Source organism: Erythrolamprus reginae, chromosome 6 (assembly GCF_031021105.1).
Source record: "Erythrolamprus reginae isolate rEryReg1 chromosome 6, rEryReg1.hap1, whole genome shotgun sequence".
Taxonomy (NCBI): Eukaryota; Metazoa; Chordata; class Lepidosauria; order Squamata; family Dipsadidae; genus Erythrolamprus; species Erythrolamprus reginae.
The window spans coordinates 81,712,852-81,729,871 of NC_091955.1; the positions used below are offsets into that span (position 1 = coordinate 81,712,852).

At 43.4% G+C, this 17,020-nt stretch overlaps 2 protein-coding genes across 5 annotated transcripts in view; one reads left to right on the top strand and one right to left on the bottom strand.

The window, feature by feature from the left end:
- The window catches only part of DDX11 (DEAD/H-box helicase 11), a 67,221-nt gene extending 55,770 nt beyond the window's left edge, over positions 1–11,451 (top strand). For 2 of the 3 annotated variants that reach the window (XM_070756441.1, XM_070756442.1), the window contains exons 24-27: positions 3,870–3,954; positions 6,760–6,835; positions 8,095–8,249; positions 11,258–11,398. In XM_070756441.1, coding sequence (XP_070612542.1) covers positions 3,870–3,954; positions 6,760–6,835; positions 8,095–8,249; positions 11,258–11,302 — 361 coding nt within the window. In that variant the 3' untranslated portion in view covers positions 11,303–11,398. Of the gene's footprint in view, positions 1–3,869; positions 3,955–6,759; positions 6,836–8,094; positions 8,250–11,257 lie in introns of all 3 variants that reach the window. The other variant, XM_070756443.1, reaches the window with a different exon arrangement.
- A 2,834-nt stretch (positions 11,452–14,285) lies between these two features.
- WASHC1 (WASH complex subunit 1) overlaps positions 14,286–17,020 on the bottom strand; it is an 85,050-nt gene continuing 82,315 nt past the window's right edge. For both annotated transcript variants that reach the window (XM_070756445.1, XM_070756444.1), the window contains exon 11: positions 14,286–14,953. In XM_070756445.1, coding sequence (XP_070612546.1) covers positions 14,802–14,953 — 152 coding nt within the window. In that variant the 3' untranslated portion in view covers positions 14,286–14,801. The remainder of the gene's footprint in view (positions 14,954–17,020) is intronic.

Sequence of the window (17,020 nt, forward strand, 5' to 3'; positions counted from 1 at the left end):
TAAATTGTATAGGCTTAGGGGGAAAGGATATCTCAGTTCCGCCATGCCTGATGACAGAGGTGGGTTTTAAGGAGCTTACGAAAGGCGAGGAGGTTGGGGGCAATTCTGATCTCTGGGGGGAGCTGGTTCCAGAGCGCCGGGGCCGCCACAGAGAAGGCTTTTCCCCTGGGTCCCGCCAGTCAACATTGTTTTGTCAACGGGAGCCAGAGAAGGCCAACTCTGTGGGACCTAACTGGTCGCTGGGATTCGTGCTTGGCCTTGGAATAGTGGTGGCGGAATTATTCACTGGAATATTTTCTATTTAGAATTTTGATTGATTGATTGATTGATTGATGGATTTGGATTTATATGCCGCCCCTCTCCGAAGACTCGAGGCGGCTCACAACACATCAAAAACAATATATCATATACATATCTAAAAATACAATTAATATAACTAAAAAACTTTTAAAAAACACTAATAAGATTTAAAATCATTCATATCCATTCACAGAGCAAAACATGCTACACTCGTCAGCCAGGGGCTAAGGTCTAATGGCCCCAAGCCTGGCGGCATAAATAGGTCTTTAAACCTTTACGGAAGGTGAGGAGGGAGGGAGCAGTGCAACTCTCCGGGGGGGGGGAGCTGATTCCAGAGAGCCGGGGCCCCCACAGAGAAGGCTCTTCCCCTTGGTCCCGTCAAACGACATTGTCTAGTTCAGTGTTTCCCAACCTTGGCAACTTGAATATATCTGGACTTCAACTCCCAGAATTCCCCAGCCAGCAATTCTGGGAGTTGAAGTCCAAATATCTTCAAGTTGCCAAGGTTGGGAAACACTGGTCTAGTTGACGGGACCTGGAAAAGGCCGACTCTGTGGGACCTCACCGGTCGCTGGGACTCATGCAACAGGAGGTAATCTGGCCCGATACCATATAGGGCTTTATAGGTCGTAACCAACACTGAATTGTGTCCGGAAACTAATCGGCAGCCAATGCAGTCTGCGGAGTGATGGAGAAATATGGCCATGCCTTGGAAGGACCATAACCGTTCGCGCCACTGCATTTTGGACGATTTGAAGTTTCCGAACACTCCTCAAAGGGAACCCCATGTAGAGTTATGAAATATTGATGGGGTGGGGGCAACCTACTTAACTTTTGTTCAGTCTGGGTCCCCCCAGACGCCAACACCAACCAAAAAGAGTAGTCAGACACACTGGTAAAAAGCAAAGGCAGTTTATATAATTCAAAGCAAACACAGGTAACAAAAACTGTTCTTACAGACAGGAACACGATGAAGCTTCACAGAGGTTTCACGAAGGCCAGGCAATAAAACAGGATTCTTGCTGGCAAAAATAACGCTGGAGATAATAAAACCCACGCCTCCCCCAAGTCTTCCAGACTTCTAGGCCACAAGCCAAGATCAGAGATGCCGAGAATCGAAGCAAGGTCACAGGACTCCCAATTGATAACTCTCCACAAGACTGTAAGGGCGGGCCTGCCTTTTCAACCCTGTTGAGGAGAACCACACCCAACCCCAGCTGTTGCCAATTCAGGGATGGAAATATCTTTCTAATTGGCCCCGTCTTTGAGTTGCTCGTCGCTGCCTCATGTCTATTATAGCCTGTGCGTCTTCATCCAATGAATCCAGGCTACTAGCTGGGGAGAGGCCCCCCCGGGGGTCTCAGGCTGCTCTCCCTCCTCCTCTTCCTGACGTTCCTCTCCCCCGTCTGCCTGGTCCTCCCCCTCCTGGTCACTGTCCTCCTCCTCTGGGCATGGATCCGGCAGAGATCCAGCCAGTCCCTGAGGAGCCTCAGGCTGAATCACAACACCTTTGAGCTAATACAAACCGAAGTCTTAATTTTGGGAAGGGCCATTCAAACTCTGATTTCGGGGTTTAGCTTTTAGCACAGGGCGTTTGACTTTAATGAGACTTATTCCCCATTGTGCAACAGACTGAAGGTATTAGGATGAGAGAGGGAGGAAGAGAGAGGGGGTGGGATAGCAAGGCAAGCTGTCACTTCCTTCTTTAAGGCAAAACTGTTGTTTCTTAAATGTTCCACTTTCCATTTTTAATGCCAGTGCTATTCCTCCCACCCTACTCTCTACACCTGCCTTAGCGGGACAGCTACGCTTGATATGCAGGATGACAGCTGTTGCTGCATATTAACGGCCCTCCCTCCCTGTTGTCACAAGTGGTTGTGAAGGCAATTAGGTGGGAGGGTTTGGTAAATTGCAATGCCTAACCACGCTGCTTTCAGAGGCAAAGCCATTTCTGCTTACAAATGAATCCGAAATGAAACAGGCCTCTTCTTGGTCGAGTAAAGCAATAGTTATCCAGAAAGAGGTACAATATATGGCCTTTGTAGCATAAACCCCACCTGTAGGAGGCCGATTTGTATGCAGAATATTATTCCCAAATTGCTTCTTTTCCTGCAGTTTTGCTTAAAGCTCCCTCAAATTGCCGTTTTTAAGATTCCAAGGGTAAAAAATATATTAGGCTATCTGGAATGCATTTGATAGACGGCCGATCCACTGCAGGCGCCTTCGATTGAAATTGTAATCTGTTTTTGAAAAGGCAATTTTGCCCACTAATGAAAAATGGTGCAGCACGTTACTCCTTGTCATAGGTTTTCAACCTTACTTGGCCAAAATAGGGGTTTTTTTGTGTGTGTTTCTTTTCCTAAAGAAAGCTTAAAGAAAGCTTTATACACTGGATATTGCTTTGAATGTGACACGCTTGGATGGTAAATTACTCTGATTGTGTTTTTGACTTTCTTTCCTTCCTATTTTTGTGTGTCTTTTTGTAAAACGTATAATAAAATAAAATTACATGGGAGAAAAAAAAGAATCCCTTAGATCAGTGGTTCTCAATCTGGGAGTCGAGACCCCTTTGGGGGTCGAACTATCATTTCACAGGGGTTGCTTAAGACCATAGGAAAAGGCAAATTTCCCAGGCTTTTAGGAACTAAAACTTCTGGCTCTTGGGAACATATTTTTCATACATTCTGCAGATCGTGCAGAATGTGGTGGCGAGAGCCATTGTGGGGCTTCCTAGATTCGCCCACGTTATTACAACACTCCGTGGCTTGCACTGGCTAGTGATCAGTTTCCGGTCACAATTCAAAGTATTGGTTATGACCTTTAAAGCCCTACATGGCAATGGACCAGAATACCTCCGGAACCGCCTGCTAGCGTATGAATCCCAGTGACCCATAAGGTCCCACAGAGTTGGCCTTCTCCGGGTCCCGTCGACTAAACAATGTCGTTTGGCGGGCCCCAGGGGAAGAGCCTTCTCTGTGGCGGCCCTGGCCCTCTGGAATCAACTCCCCCCGGAGATTAGAACAGCCCCCACCCTCCTTGTCTTTCGCAAATTACTCAAGACCCACCTATATCGCCAGGCATGGGGGAACTGAGACACCTCCCCCAGGATTTTATGTTTGGTATCTATGTGTTGTATGGTTTTAATTGTTGGGGTTTTATATATCTTTTCTTTTAATATTAGATTTGTTTACTGTTATATTGTTTTTATTATTGTTGTGAGCCGCCCCGAGTCTTCGGAGAGGGGCGGCATACAAATCTAATAAATTGAATTGAATTGAACAGAGAGGGGCGGCATACAAATCTAATAAATAAATAATAATAATAATAATAATTTTACAATTTGACCAATCCGGCGTTGAAAGTGGGGTTGTGCTCTGTTGGGAGAATTGGTGCTAGACTTATGGTTGGGGGTCACCACAACATGAGGAACTGTATTAAGGGGTCGCGGCATTAGAAAGGTTGAGAACCACTGAACCTTAGATTGAAAAGGTTTATTTGGCACTGCTGGATTATTGTGCATGGCTCTGGGTGATTTATATGTTCCTTTTCCCCATTTTCTCTTTTCCCAGATGTGTCATTATGGTGGGCATGCCCTACCCCAACATCAAATCTCCAGAACTTCAGGAGAAAATGGCTTACCTGGATAAAACAATGGTAAAAATATCCCCCACTTTCCTACTTTGCTTGATCTATGGCAAGGGTGTCAAACTCATGACGTCACAACGGTGTCACATGACGTATTGGGATTCTCCCCCATTCGCTAAACCGGGCTTGGGCATGGCCAGCGCATAATGCATTTGGCCCATGCGCCAGGAGTTTGACAGCCCTGACCTACGGGAATGTTTCCAAATCTTGGCCACTTTAAAATGAGTGGACTTCAACTCCCAGCATTCCCCAGCCCAGCCTGCCCTGGGGAGGGAGTTTAACCTTACTTCCGCTTATCACTCTGAACTGAAGTGCTCCAAGCAATATTTGTCAAGCTTAGCAACTTTTAAGATGTGTAGACTTCAACTCCCAGAATTTCCCAGCTCACGTAGTTGAGGTCCATCCATCTTAAAAACATCAATGTTGAGAAACACTGATCTTAACAGTATTCTTATTTTTGGGGGGTCAAATTACACAATTTCTACATACAGGGTGTCCAGGAAACAGAGAAATCAAGGAATTATCAGGGAAATCGGCGGTTCGGGAAATATCAGGGAATTATCAGGGAATTCATGAAAAAAACGGAATAAATCAGGGGAAAAAACAAACTGTCTTAAAATGTTTAAAAGTCAGGCAAAAATCATGTAAAAAAGATGATTGTGCCGCCTGGCAGAGTCAAGCAAAAATGAGCATAACTGTGAAAACAAATTGCTTCGTCAGCTACTGATATTTCTCCACGGCTTAGCCGTTTGGTATGACATCATCTACAATCGCGCCTTAACTAGATCCCAAGTTATAGGGAAATATCAGGGAATTTAAAAATGCTTTCCTCCTGGACACCTGGGATAAACATATATCCATCCTAAGATAAAATACAAGAAGTAGTATAAGGGCAGACTAGATGGACCATGAGGTCTTTTTCTGCTGTCAATCTTCTATGTTTCTATGTTTCTACCCTGTACATAGTGGTTCTCGATGCTTTTCTGACTGTTCTAGCATCCCCATGGTCACATGATCAATATGCAGATGCTTGACCACTGACCCACATTTATGGTGGTTGCAGGGCTCCAGGGACATAAGATCATCTTTTGTGACCTTCAGACAAGCGAAGTCAACGGGGAAACGAAATTCGCTTAACCACCACGTTACTAGCTTTAGTGATTTCACTTAACTGGGGCAAGAAATATTGTAAAATGGGGCAAAACCTATTAAATGTCTCACTTTAGCACTTTAGGGTCAATTACGGTCGTTAAACCAAAGACTGCCTGTACTTCCTTGGGCTAGCAATGACCAAGACTGTGTTTGTCTACTCTAAATATGCTGTGTCACGCTTATCCTTGAATAGAATTAAGGAATTTCTATGTAACACGTGTAGGTACCTCTGCCTACAAACGCCTCTACTTACGAGCTTTTCTAGATAAGAACCGGGTGTTCAAGATTGTTTTGCCTCTTCTCAAGAACCATTTTCCACTTACAAACCCCAGCCTCCGAAGCTGTAATCGGAAAAGGCAGGCAGAAGCTTCCGTAGGGCCTCTCTAGGAATTGCCTGGGAGGAAACAGGGCCAGAAAAGGCAGGGAGAAGCCTCCTTGGGGCCTCTCTAGGAATCTCCTGGGAGGAAACAGGGCCAGAAAAGCTGGGGAGAAGCCTCTGTGAGGCCTCCCTAGGAATCTCATGGGAGGAAACAGGGCTGGAAAGGCGGGGAGAAGCCTCATGGGGCCTCTCTAGGAATCTCCTGGGAGGAAACAGGGCTGGAAAAAGTGGGGAGAAGCCTCCATGGGGCCTCTCTAGGAATTTCCTGGGAGGAAAAGGCAGGGAGAAGCTTCCATAGGTCCTCTCTAGGAATCTCCTGGGGGGAAACAGGGCCTCCACCCTCCCTGTGGTTTCCCCAATTGCAGGCATTATTTGCTTTTACATTGATTCCTATGGGAAAAATTGCTTCTTCTTACAAACTTTTTTACTGGTCACGGAACGAATTAAGTTTGTAACTAGAGGTACCACTGTACTTCAGTCGGTAGGGTATAAATCAAATCAATAACATTATCGGCATCAATTGTAGGGAAAGACTGAATTGTTGGGTGACTTGAGATGAATATTCAGTTTGGTCTGCTATTTAAGGTCTCAGGCTAGAAAGTAGGAGACTGCATTCAAGTCCTGAGTTAACCAACTATTTTTATTTTCTTATTTTTATAGTTGAAATATGTTTAGTTGTTAACTAGTTTTAATGTGGGAGGGATGAAGTCATGATTGTTGAAATGAAAATAGAAAGCTAAAATGTTCCATTAAGTGTTTATTAAGTAAGGAAATTTTATACATATACATTGTTAGGCATTGTTGTTGTGTTTTATTCATGTACGTGGAGGAAAAAAAATTATACCCAGAAAAAATATTGTAGGGGAAGGCTAAATTGTTGGGTGACTTGAGATGAGTACTCAGTTTGGTCTATTGCTTAAGAAATTAGGCTAGCCCAACGGTAGGCAGTTAGCTCTTCTATGACTTGTGGACTTCAACTCCCAGAATTCCTGAGCCAATCATGCTAGCTCAGGAATTCTGGGAGTTGAAGTCCACATGTCATGGAAGAGCCAACTTTGCCTACCCCTGGGCTAGAAAGTAGGGGACTGTGAGTTCAATTCCCTCTCTCTCAGCCCAATCTACCTTAGAAGGTTGTTGTTGAGAAAATAGGAGGGAGACATATTGGATTTGCTTTAGTGCCTTCAGTTATTTGTAAAAACAATAAAGACGGGTTATAAATAAATAAAACATAATCTTAGCTTCTAACCCCATTTATGTGTCCTATCTGTCTTGGTTTTCTCTAGCCAAAGTCTGCAGGCCAATCTCCAGGAAGCTTGCTCATTGAAAATCTATGCATGAAAGCAGTCAACCAGTCCATAGGTAAAGTATTAATCCGTGGAACAGCTTGCCTCTAGAAGTTGTGAATGCTCCAACACTAGAAGTATTTTAAGATGATGTTGGATGACCATTTGTCTGAAGTGGTGTAGGGCTTCCGGCCTAAGCAGGGGGTTGGACTAGAAGACCTCCAAGATCCCTTCCAACTATTCTATTCTATTCTATTCTATTGTATTCTATTCTATTCTATTGGTTCTAAAATACAGAGGGCTCTTGCAATCGGAATTTTATGGTTGGTCAGCTGGAACCTGGTTACCCCATTGTCAGTTTTAAAAAGGATTTGCCACCACTGCCCTAGTCATTTCGGAGGAGGAGAGAGCTTCTATGTCAATCTCATGCTGGCTGGGGAATTCTGGGAGTTGAAATTTGACATGCATCTGCAAGTTGGCACGGTTGAGGAACTTTGCTTTATTTATTTATTTATTTATTTATTTATTTATTTATTTATTTATTTATTTATTTATTTATTTATTTATTTTAGTCCAATACATAATACACATTGAAGAGAATAGATATGTAGTAATATAACTAAAGAAAAGAATAGAAGAAAAGATATAAACGTATAGGTGAACAAATTTGAAAGGAAGAAAAGATAAGTGAGATAAGGAGAGACAATTGGACAGGGGACGGAAGGCACACTGGTGCACTTATGCACGCCCCTTACTGACCTCTAAGGAACCTGGAGAGGTCAATCGTGGATAGTCTAAGGGAAAAATGTTGGGGGTTAGGGGTTGACACTACTGAGTCCGGTAATGAGTTCCACGCTTCGACAACTCGGTTGCTGAAGTCATATTTTTTACAGTCACGTTTGGAGCGGTTAATATTAAGTTTGAATCTATTGCATGCTCTTGTGTTGTTGCGGTTGAAGCTGAAGTAGTCATTGACAGGTAGAACGTTGCAGCATATGATCCTGTGGGCAATACTTAGATCTTGTTTAAGGCGTCTTAGTTCTAGGCTTTCCAGACCCAGGATTGATAGTCTGCTTTCGTAGGGTATTCTGTTTCGAGTGGAGGAGTGAAGGGCTCTTCTGGTGAAGTGTCTTTGGACATTTTCAAGGGTGTTGATGTCCGAGATGTGGTAGGGGTTCCAGACAGATGAACTGTATTCAATGATGGTTTGCCCAGTGACCTCTCGCTTTGAATTGAATTGAATCCTATATTAACCCTTCAGTGCGACAAGGGCAATTTGGTGGTGGTGGTGGGCATATAAATCGATTAAATAAACAAGATGGTTTGCTTTTACAGGAAGGGCAATTAGGCATCAACGGGATTTTGCCAGCATTGTGCTTTTAGATCACAGATACACACGCCCAGGTGTTCTCAACAAACTTCCTCGATGGATTAAAAGCAGAACCCAAATCAAGGATAGGTTTGGACCGGCTTTTGCAGCGCTAAGAAAAGTAAGTCTCCACCCCATGTCCAGTCAACGAAGCAGCGGAAGTGATGTGCCGGTGTCTGGAGGCTGTTGGGGCCTGGATGGGTGTCAACAGACTCAAACTCAACCCGGATAAGACGGAGTGGCTGTGGGTCCTGCCTCCCAAGGACAATTCCATCTGTCCGTCCATTACCCTGGGGGGGGGGGAATTATTGACCCCCTCGGAGAGGGTCCGCAACTTGGGCGTCCTCCTCGATCCACAGCTCACATTAGAGAACCATCTTTCAGCTGTGGCGAGGGGGGCGTTTGCCCAGGTTCGCCTGGTGCACCAGTTGCGACCCTATTTGGACCGGGACTCATTGCTCACAGTCACTCATGCCCTCATCACCTCGAGGTTCGACTACTGTAACGCTCTCTACATGGGGCTACCTTTCAAAAGTGTTCGGAAACTTCAGATTGTGCAGAATGCAGCTGCGAGAGCAGTCATGGGCTTACCTAGGTATGCCCATGTTTCACCATCACTCTGCAGTCTGCATTGGTTGCCGATTAATTTCCGATCACAATTCAAAGTGTTGGTTATGACCTTTAAAGCCCTTCATGGCATTGGACCAGAATATCTCCGAGACTGCCTCCTGCCGCACGAATCTCAGCGACCGATTAGGTCCCACAGAGTGGGCCTTCTCCGGGTCCCGTCAACTAAACAATGTCGGTTGGCGGGCCCCAGGGGAAGAGCCTTCTCTGTGGTGGCCCCGACTCTCTGGAACCAACTCCCCCCAGAGATTAGAACTGCCCCTACTCTCCCTGCATTCCGTAAAGTTCTTAAAACCCACCTCTGTCGTCAGGCATGGGGGAACTGAAACATCTCCCACGGGCATGTACAATGTATGTATGGTATGTTTGTGTGTGTGCTTGTTAGTATATTGGGGTTCTTTTAAAACTTTTTTAAATATTTAAATTTATTTGGATTTGTTACGATGTGTTTATGCCTTGTTGTGAGCCGCCCCGAGTCCGCGGAGAGGGGCGGCATACAAATCTAAATAATAAATAAATAAGAAATAATAAGTCCCAAACCAGGCTCCATTTGCAAATACCTACTCTGTTCCCCCCAAAATAAGACATCCCCTGATAAGAAGCCCAATCAGGCTTTTGAGTACATGGCAATAAGGCCAAGCGCTTATTTCAGGGTTCAAAAAAATATAAGACAGGGTCTCATTTTTGGGGAAACACAGAATGAAATGTTAACCATCCATGGTGATAACATTTCATAGGATGAAATGATGTGCCACGGAACCACAGTGGCGCAGTGGTTAAGAGTACAGTACTGCTGTTAGCAGTTTGACAGTTCGATTCTGACCGGATCAAGGTCGACTCAAACCTTCCATCCTTCCGAGGTGGGTAGAATGAGGACGCAGATTGTTGGGGGGCAATATGCTGTATATGAGCTGGGGTGGCGCAGCAGGTAGAGTGCTGTACTGCAGGCCACTGAAGCTGACTGTGGATCTGTAGGTCAACGGTTCAAATCTCATCACCGGATCAAGGTTGACTCAGCCTTCCATCCTTCCGAGGTGGGTCAAATGAGGACCCAGATTGTTGGGGGCAATATGCTGGCTCTGTTAAAAAGTACTATTGCTAACATGTTGTAAACCGCCCTGAGTCTAAGGAGAAGGGCGGCATAAAAATTGAATGAATGAATGAATGAATGAATGAATGAATGAATGAATGAATGAATAAATAAATAAATAAATAAATATGTCAGGATCATGGCTGGAATCTCAGCGGCCAGTTAGGTCCCACAGAGTTGGCTTTCTCCGGGTCCCGTCGACTTAACAATGTCGTCTGGCGGGACCCAGGGGAAGAGCCTTCTCTGTGGCAGCCCCGACCCTCTGGAACCAGCTCCCACCCCAGGGATCAGGACTGCCCCCACCCTCCTTGCCTTTCGTAAACTTCTTAAAACCCACCTCTGCCATCAGGCATGGGGGAACTGAGACATCTCACCCACCCCTTGCCTATGTAGCTGTATGTATGCTATGTTTGTGTGTATGCTTTTTTATATACTGGGGGGGGGTGGGGGGTTAGGCTTTTTAATGTAAAATTGTTATTTTAAACTTTAATATTAGATTTGTTACTGTATATTGTTTTTATCATTGCTGTGAGCCGCCCCGACTCTGCGGAGAGGGGCGGCATACAAATCTAATAAATAATAATAATAATAATAATAATAATAATAATAATAATAATACCTGATGTAATATTCCAAATTTCAGAGAAAAATAGTAATGACTTCAACATTGTAAAACTGCTTAGTCACGGCGAATATGCAGATTGTAATGTAACCTGATTGGCTGACAAAAGTATATATACATAATGCACCTTTGCATAGGTGTGGCTTGTGGCTTGGCTTGAAGGTATTGAGGCTTAGTATGGTTTAGAGTGGCTTGTGAATTAGTGTGGCTTGTGGTGGCTGAAGACTTGTAGCCGAATATTGTAGTGGAGAATAGTAGATAGAGAATTGTGAGTACTTTGTATAGTAACTGCTAGAGAGATAGCTACAGTGCAAATAGTGTAGGTTTGCTACCAAATAAGTAAATATTTTCCTAAGAAACTCTGCAGTACGTGTCTTCAATTATCTTCAAGGCAAAAGTTCATGATATCTGAGGCAGACTGATTAGCTGCTTTGGCTAGCTTCTGCAAAACGTTACTCCAACAGTATACAAGCTGTATACAACTCTTAAGGGTTATTGCTATTGCTATCCTAGAGCAGTGTTTCCCAACCTTGGCAACTTGAAGATATTTGGACTTCAACTTCCAGAATTCCCCAGCCAGCATTCGCTGCCTGGGGAATTCTGGGAGTTGAAGTCCAAATATCTTCAAGTTGCCAAGGTTGGGAAACACCGTCCTAGAGAATCCAAGCATCAATCAATCAAAGCCGGACTCTTTAAGATTTATTTTTTTACTGGTGAAATTTGCACATTATTATCTCTATTGACTTTCGTCACGACGTGCCTAATGTAATTCCTCATTTCTGTTTTGCAGTTCCATTGGGAAAAGAAATCCAATCCCAACCCTGTCTCTTTGTGAGGAATAAGCCATCTACTCAAAACTGCTACCTCTCACACCTGTGCAAAATGTCTCCTGTGTATTTAAATGCATTATACTTGTTTTGTGTGATCTTAATTCTGAATGCGTTTTTCCCCTTTTTCCAGCCACTAAAATAGTTTTTTGAACTCACCACGCTAAACTAAATTAAGGTTGGAAAAGAGGGTGGTTTTCTTCTGTTTGTGGTGGAAATTGAGTTTTCCGCTGAAAAGATTTGGACAGAAACATTGTTTTCCCTCAATTTCATTTTGCAAACCGGGGCTTCTTGGACTTTATTCTGAGGTTATAATACATGCTATTCAAAGTTCAAGGCAGGTGGTTAATAAGAGTGTGCAAACATTTTGACATTGAACCAGAGCCTGAAGTGGTTATTTCAAGCTTAAATGAGCTTGTTCCAACCATTCTGTATGCATTTCACACTCAGAAACAGCCCTTTCCCTTTCAAAATGTTTTCTATGCCACCAGCAGCCATCAATGCTAAAATCTGCTTGTGGGATATAATTGGTTATAGACTCCAGGTTCTCATTTCTACTGAAGCATGAGACATTTCAGTTTTCTCTTTCATAGAAACATAGAAGATTGACCGCAGAAAAAAGACCTCATGGTCTATCTAGTCTGCCCTTATACTATTTCTTGTATTTTATCTTAGGATGGATATATGTTTATCCCAGGCATGTTTAAATTCAATTATTGTGGATTTAACAACCATGTCTGCTGGAAGTTTGTTCCAAGCATCTACTACTCTTTCAGTCAAATAATATTTTCTCACGTTGCTTCTGATCTTCCCAACTAACCTCAGATTGTGTTGCTTCCTAAGTAGACAGTTTGATGTCACAAGTTTGATTTACCTGGAGTTATATTGTGTTGTTTAAGTGTCCCCTTTATTTTGTTGAGCAGTGTATATCATGGTGCAGGGATAATGGCCCAGAAGACTTGCTTAGGTGGATATCCTGAGAAACATTTCCGCCGACGTGCAAAAATACCCCAAACAACTGAACTGCTTAGCCCAGTTAGTCCTTGATTTACAACAGTTCATTTAGTGACTGTTCAAAGTTACAACAGCGCTGGAAAAAGTGATTTAGGACCATTTTTCACACTGTCACATTATTGCAGCATCCCCAAGATCATGTGATCTAAATTCAGACGCTTGGCAACTGTTGTGAGTGGTCCTCGACCAACTCTGGTAGTGATAGATTCTGAAGAGGATGAGCCAGGCCCATCTTGGTACCCTGGGCCAGTGGTTTTGCCAACTGAGGCAGAGAGTGAGAATGAGGGAGAAATAGACCTAGATGAACCTTGGGGACCACCAGAGGTGGCAGAGATGCCAAGAATGGTAATGTCTGACTCGGAGGAAGAGATTTTAACTCTAGGGAACTCGAGAAGGGCGGGCATAGAAACCTATCTATTAGATGCTCGCTTTAGAAGACAAGAATACTTGTATGGGAAAAGGAAGTAATCTGTAGTTTGTAACTCTAGGGCACTCGAGAAGGGCGGCACAGAAATCTAATAAATGAAATCTAATAAATGAATGAATTGTGACCACTCCCCAGAGGTATTTAAGGGTGACCTCATGGGAAAATCAGGGTGGAGTTCCAACGTTTGTAACGGAGTCATTTTCAGGTTTGGAGTTTCCAGACATACTATGCTAGCACGCTGCTATTTCTCTGCTAAAATCCATGGAGTCAAAATGCCCATTTGCTGAACGTCTAGAGCAATGTTTCTGAACCTTAGTAGTTGGAAGATGCGTGGACTTCAACTCCCAGAATTCCCCAGCCAGCGTTGCTGGCTGGGGTATTCTGGGAGTTGAAGTCCATGCATCTTCCAACTACCAAGGTTCAGAAACACTGTTCTAAAGAAATTGTAAGTTTGTCTCTGTGACTCAGAAATCATTAATCTTGCTTCTGGAATGTGGCTTTGATCGGTGGGGACTCTTATATCTCCTGTGCTTTCACTGGGAAAGCGGCCAAGATGGGCCTGGCTCATCCTCAGAATCTTATCCATTACCAGAGTTGGTCAAGGACCACTCACAACAGCAATTGACTCCTATTTATGACGGTTGCAGTGTCCCACGTTTGCAACCTGTCGAGCAAAGTCAACGGGGAAACCATATTCATTTTATAACCGTGTTACCAACTTAGCAACTGCAGGGATCCACGTTAACTCTGGCAAGACAGGTTGTGTAAAATGGGGCAAAAATCCATTGAAGCCATGTTTCATTTAGCAACATTGATTTTTAGGGGCTCAATTGTGGTCACTGAGGACTATTGTATCGTCTTCACACATTTGGAGTACTGTGTTCAGTTCTGGAGACCTCACCTACAAAAAGATATTGACAAAACTGAAAGGGTCCAAAGACGGTCTACAAGAATGGTGGAAGGTCTTAAGCATAAAACGTATCAGGAAAGACTTAATGAACATAATCTGTATAGTGTGGAAGACAGAAGGAAAAGGGGGGACATGATCAAAACATTTAAATATGTTAAAGGGTTAAATAAGGCTCAGGAGGGAAGTGTTTTTAATAGGAAAGTGAACACAAGAACAAGGGGACACAATCTGAAGTTAGTTGGGGGAAAGATCAAAAGCAACATGAGAAAATATTATTTTACTGAAAGAGTAGTAGATTCTTGGAACAAACTTCCAGCAGCCGTGGTTGGTAAATCCACAGTAACTGAATTTAAACATGCCTGGGATAAACATAGATCCATCCTAAGATAAAATACAGAAAATAGTATAACGGAAGATTAGATGGACCATGAGGTCTTTTTCTGCAGTCAGTCTTCTATGTTTCTGTTTCTATTTTGAGTTTTCATCCTGATCCCGCAAAGAAATACCACCTCCCACAACAAGAAATTGAAAGGAAGATGACAGGACAAGGGAAAGCAAAGCAAAGTGTGCCAATTTTTTTTCTTTTGAAAGAGGTTCATACACTTTCCTATACGCAAGCTAAATAACGCAACACCTTCGATTCCAGTTTTGTCGTGTTCTTATTGCACACAATGCGAAAAACAGGTTTGTTTCAGGTTTTCATTTAGGGCATTCAAAGCTAGTAGAATAAAATGCTTATTTATATACATAATAATTGCACCGAACAGGCAAATGCCCTTTAACAGAGCTGAAAAGGGATACGAGTGTTGAAACAAGCTGTTCTTAGCAATGGCTGGGTATCCCACTGAAACCTCCCAGTTCCCAGCAAGACGAGTCTTGCTACTAATGCCAAATGGCCAAACATTTTCACGTGTCGTGTTCAATCATGGAGGCTTTTTTTTTTCTAAGATGGACACCAGCTCTCGTCCTTGAGGACAAATTGCACGGCAGCAGATTCTCCTGTGTGTAATTATATTCACGTTGGTGTTCTGGTCTGCGTGGCAAGATGGCACTATCCATGGTACTAAGTATTCTAACAAAAAAAAAAAGATAGGCGTGTCAAATAACAGGATGGGCCTCTGTTAAAGCCTCCGTACGTTGCTTTCCGAAGTGCCACCTAGGAAGCCCAGTCGTCTTCGTCCTCTTCCCCAGCTGGCTGTTGTGGAGGGGGCAGGGGCGGAATGGTGTCCGAGATGCGGCCAAAGGCACCGGCTGGCACATTGGGCGCATTGCTGTCTCCACCAGCTGCTGGTCCTTTGCCCGAGATGCCTACGGGAGAGAAGACAAGATGAAACGTGGCGCTAGGACAGTGATGGCAAAGCTTTTCGGCACCGAGTGCCCAAACCAGAACGTGTGCATGCCAGAATGCCAGAAACCCAAAGATCAGCTGGCTGGTGCGTGCAAGCCTGTTTTTTGGCTATTTTGGGGCCGTCTCCAGGCAGTTTTTCAGGTACTTTTCAGGTTGTTTTTTGGGCTGTTTTCAGGTCGTTTTGGGGGCATTTTTGGCCTGAGGAATGCCCCCAAAATGACTGGAAAATGGTCCAGAAAAGAGCCCAGAAAATGGTCTATTTTGGGGCTGTTTTAGGACCATTTGTTGGGCTGTTTTTGGCCTAAAATTGGCATGAAAATAGCTGGAAAATGATCTGAAAATGCCCCCCGAACAGCCTAAAATGCCCCCAAAATAGCCCCCCAAAGGCCTGAAAACAGCCTGGGTTTTGGCAGTTTTCAGGATGTTTTCAGCCCGTTTTTCACTATAGTGAAGACCAGCTGGATATAGCCCAGGTGCCCACAGGGGGAACTCTATGTGCCACTTCTGCCACACGTGCCATAGATTCGTCATCACGGCGTTAGGAGATCGACATTTCCTCAAAAGTGCAGTGACAAAGATGGGGAAATGCTGGCTCACCAAGGAGAACCGAGACAAACAGAAACGCATTTCTTAATTTACTCGGAATTTTGGACCAAGAGGGGCAACTTGCAACGAAAACTGAACGTAAAATGTAGAAGCTGCTAAGGAGGAGACTCCTGCCTTGAACACACACAGAGGCTTGAGTGCAGTGCTTTGAATCCAAAACTGAAAAAGTCTTCCAGAATCAGTTTGAAAATAGCATAGAATAGAATAGAATAGAATAGAATAGAATTTTATTGGCCAAGTGTGATTGGACACACAAGGAATTTGTCTTGGTGCATATGCTCTCAACGTACATAAAATAAAATATACATTTGTCAAGAATCATGTGGTACAACACTTAATGATTGTCATAGGGGTCAAATAAGCAATGAAGAAGCAATATTAATAAAAATCTTAGGATATACGCAACAAGTTATAGTCATACAGTCAACATGGGAGGAAATGGGTGAAAGGAATGATGAGAAAAACTAGTAGAATAGAAGTGCAGATTTAGTAGAAAGTCTGACAGTGTTGAGGGAATTATTTGTTTAGTAGAGTGATGGCGTTTGGGAAAAAACTGTTCTTGTGTCTAGTTGTCTTGGTGTGCAGTGCTCTGTAGCGACGTTTTGAGGGTAGGAGTTGAAACAATTTGTGTCCAGGATGTGAGGGGTCAGTAAATATTTTCCCCGCCCTCTTTTTGACTCGTGCAGTATACAGGTCCTCAATGGAAGGCAGGTTGGCAGCAATTGTTTTTTCTGCAGTTCTGATTATCCTCTGAAGTCTGTGTCGGTCCTGCTGGGTTGCAGCACCAAACCAGACAGTTATAGAGGTGCAGATAGAATAGAATAGAATTTTATTGGCCATGTGTGATTGGACACACAAGGAATTTGTCTCGGTGCAAAAAAAAAAAAAGGTCGCAAAACATCATGTGACAGCAACGTGACGCAGCGAGTTTGACACCTGTACTCTATGCAAATCCAACCTTTCAGCTTTCCCTGTGCAGAATTGATCTTTCTCTGTTATTTTGTCTTGACAGCCTTGTTTCCATAACCAGGAGGAACAGATTAAATAATTAGAGGTACAGCCTTACAACGTGATTAACTTTTAAAATATTAGTTTTTGGTTTGCGATGAGTATAAGATGCATCCCCCCTCCCCCCCAAAAAGAAGCTGAAAATTTGGGGGTGTCTTATATGCTAAATACAGCCATTTTTGAAGCTTTTTTTTCCAGCCCCAACAAGGTTGCAGGCTTGTTTTCATTGTTATTCCCTCCGACATATATAAAAACATAGTAATACATCTAATCCAATTAATATAATTAAAACCCTAAAAATCCTAAAATAATTTAAAACATTCATTATCATTCACTCCATAAAACATACAAAAAAAAAAATATTCCTATTCCCTCCAAAGAAGGTTTTTTTCAGCCCTAACCAGGGGATAAAA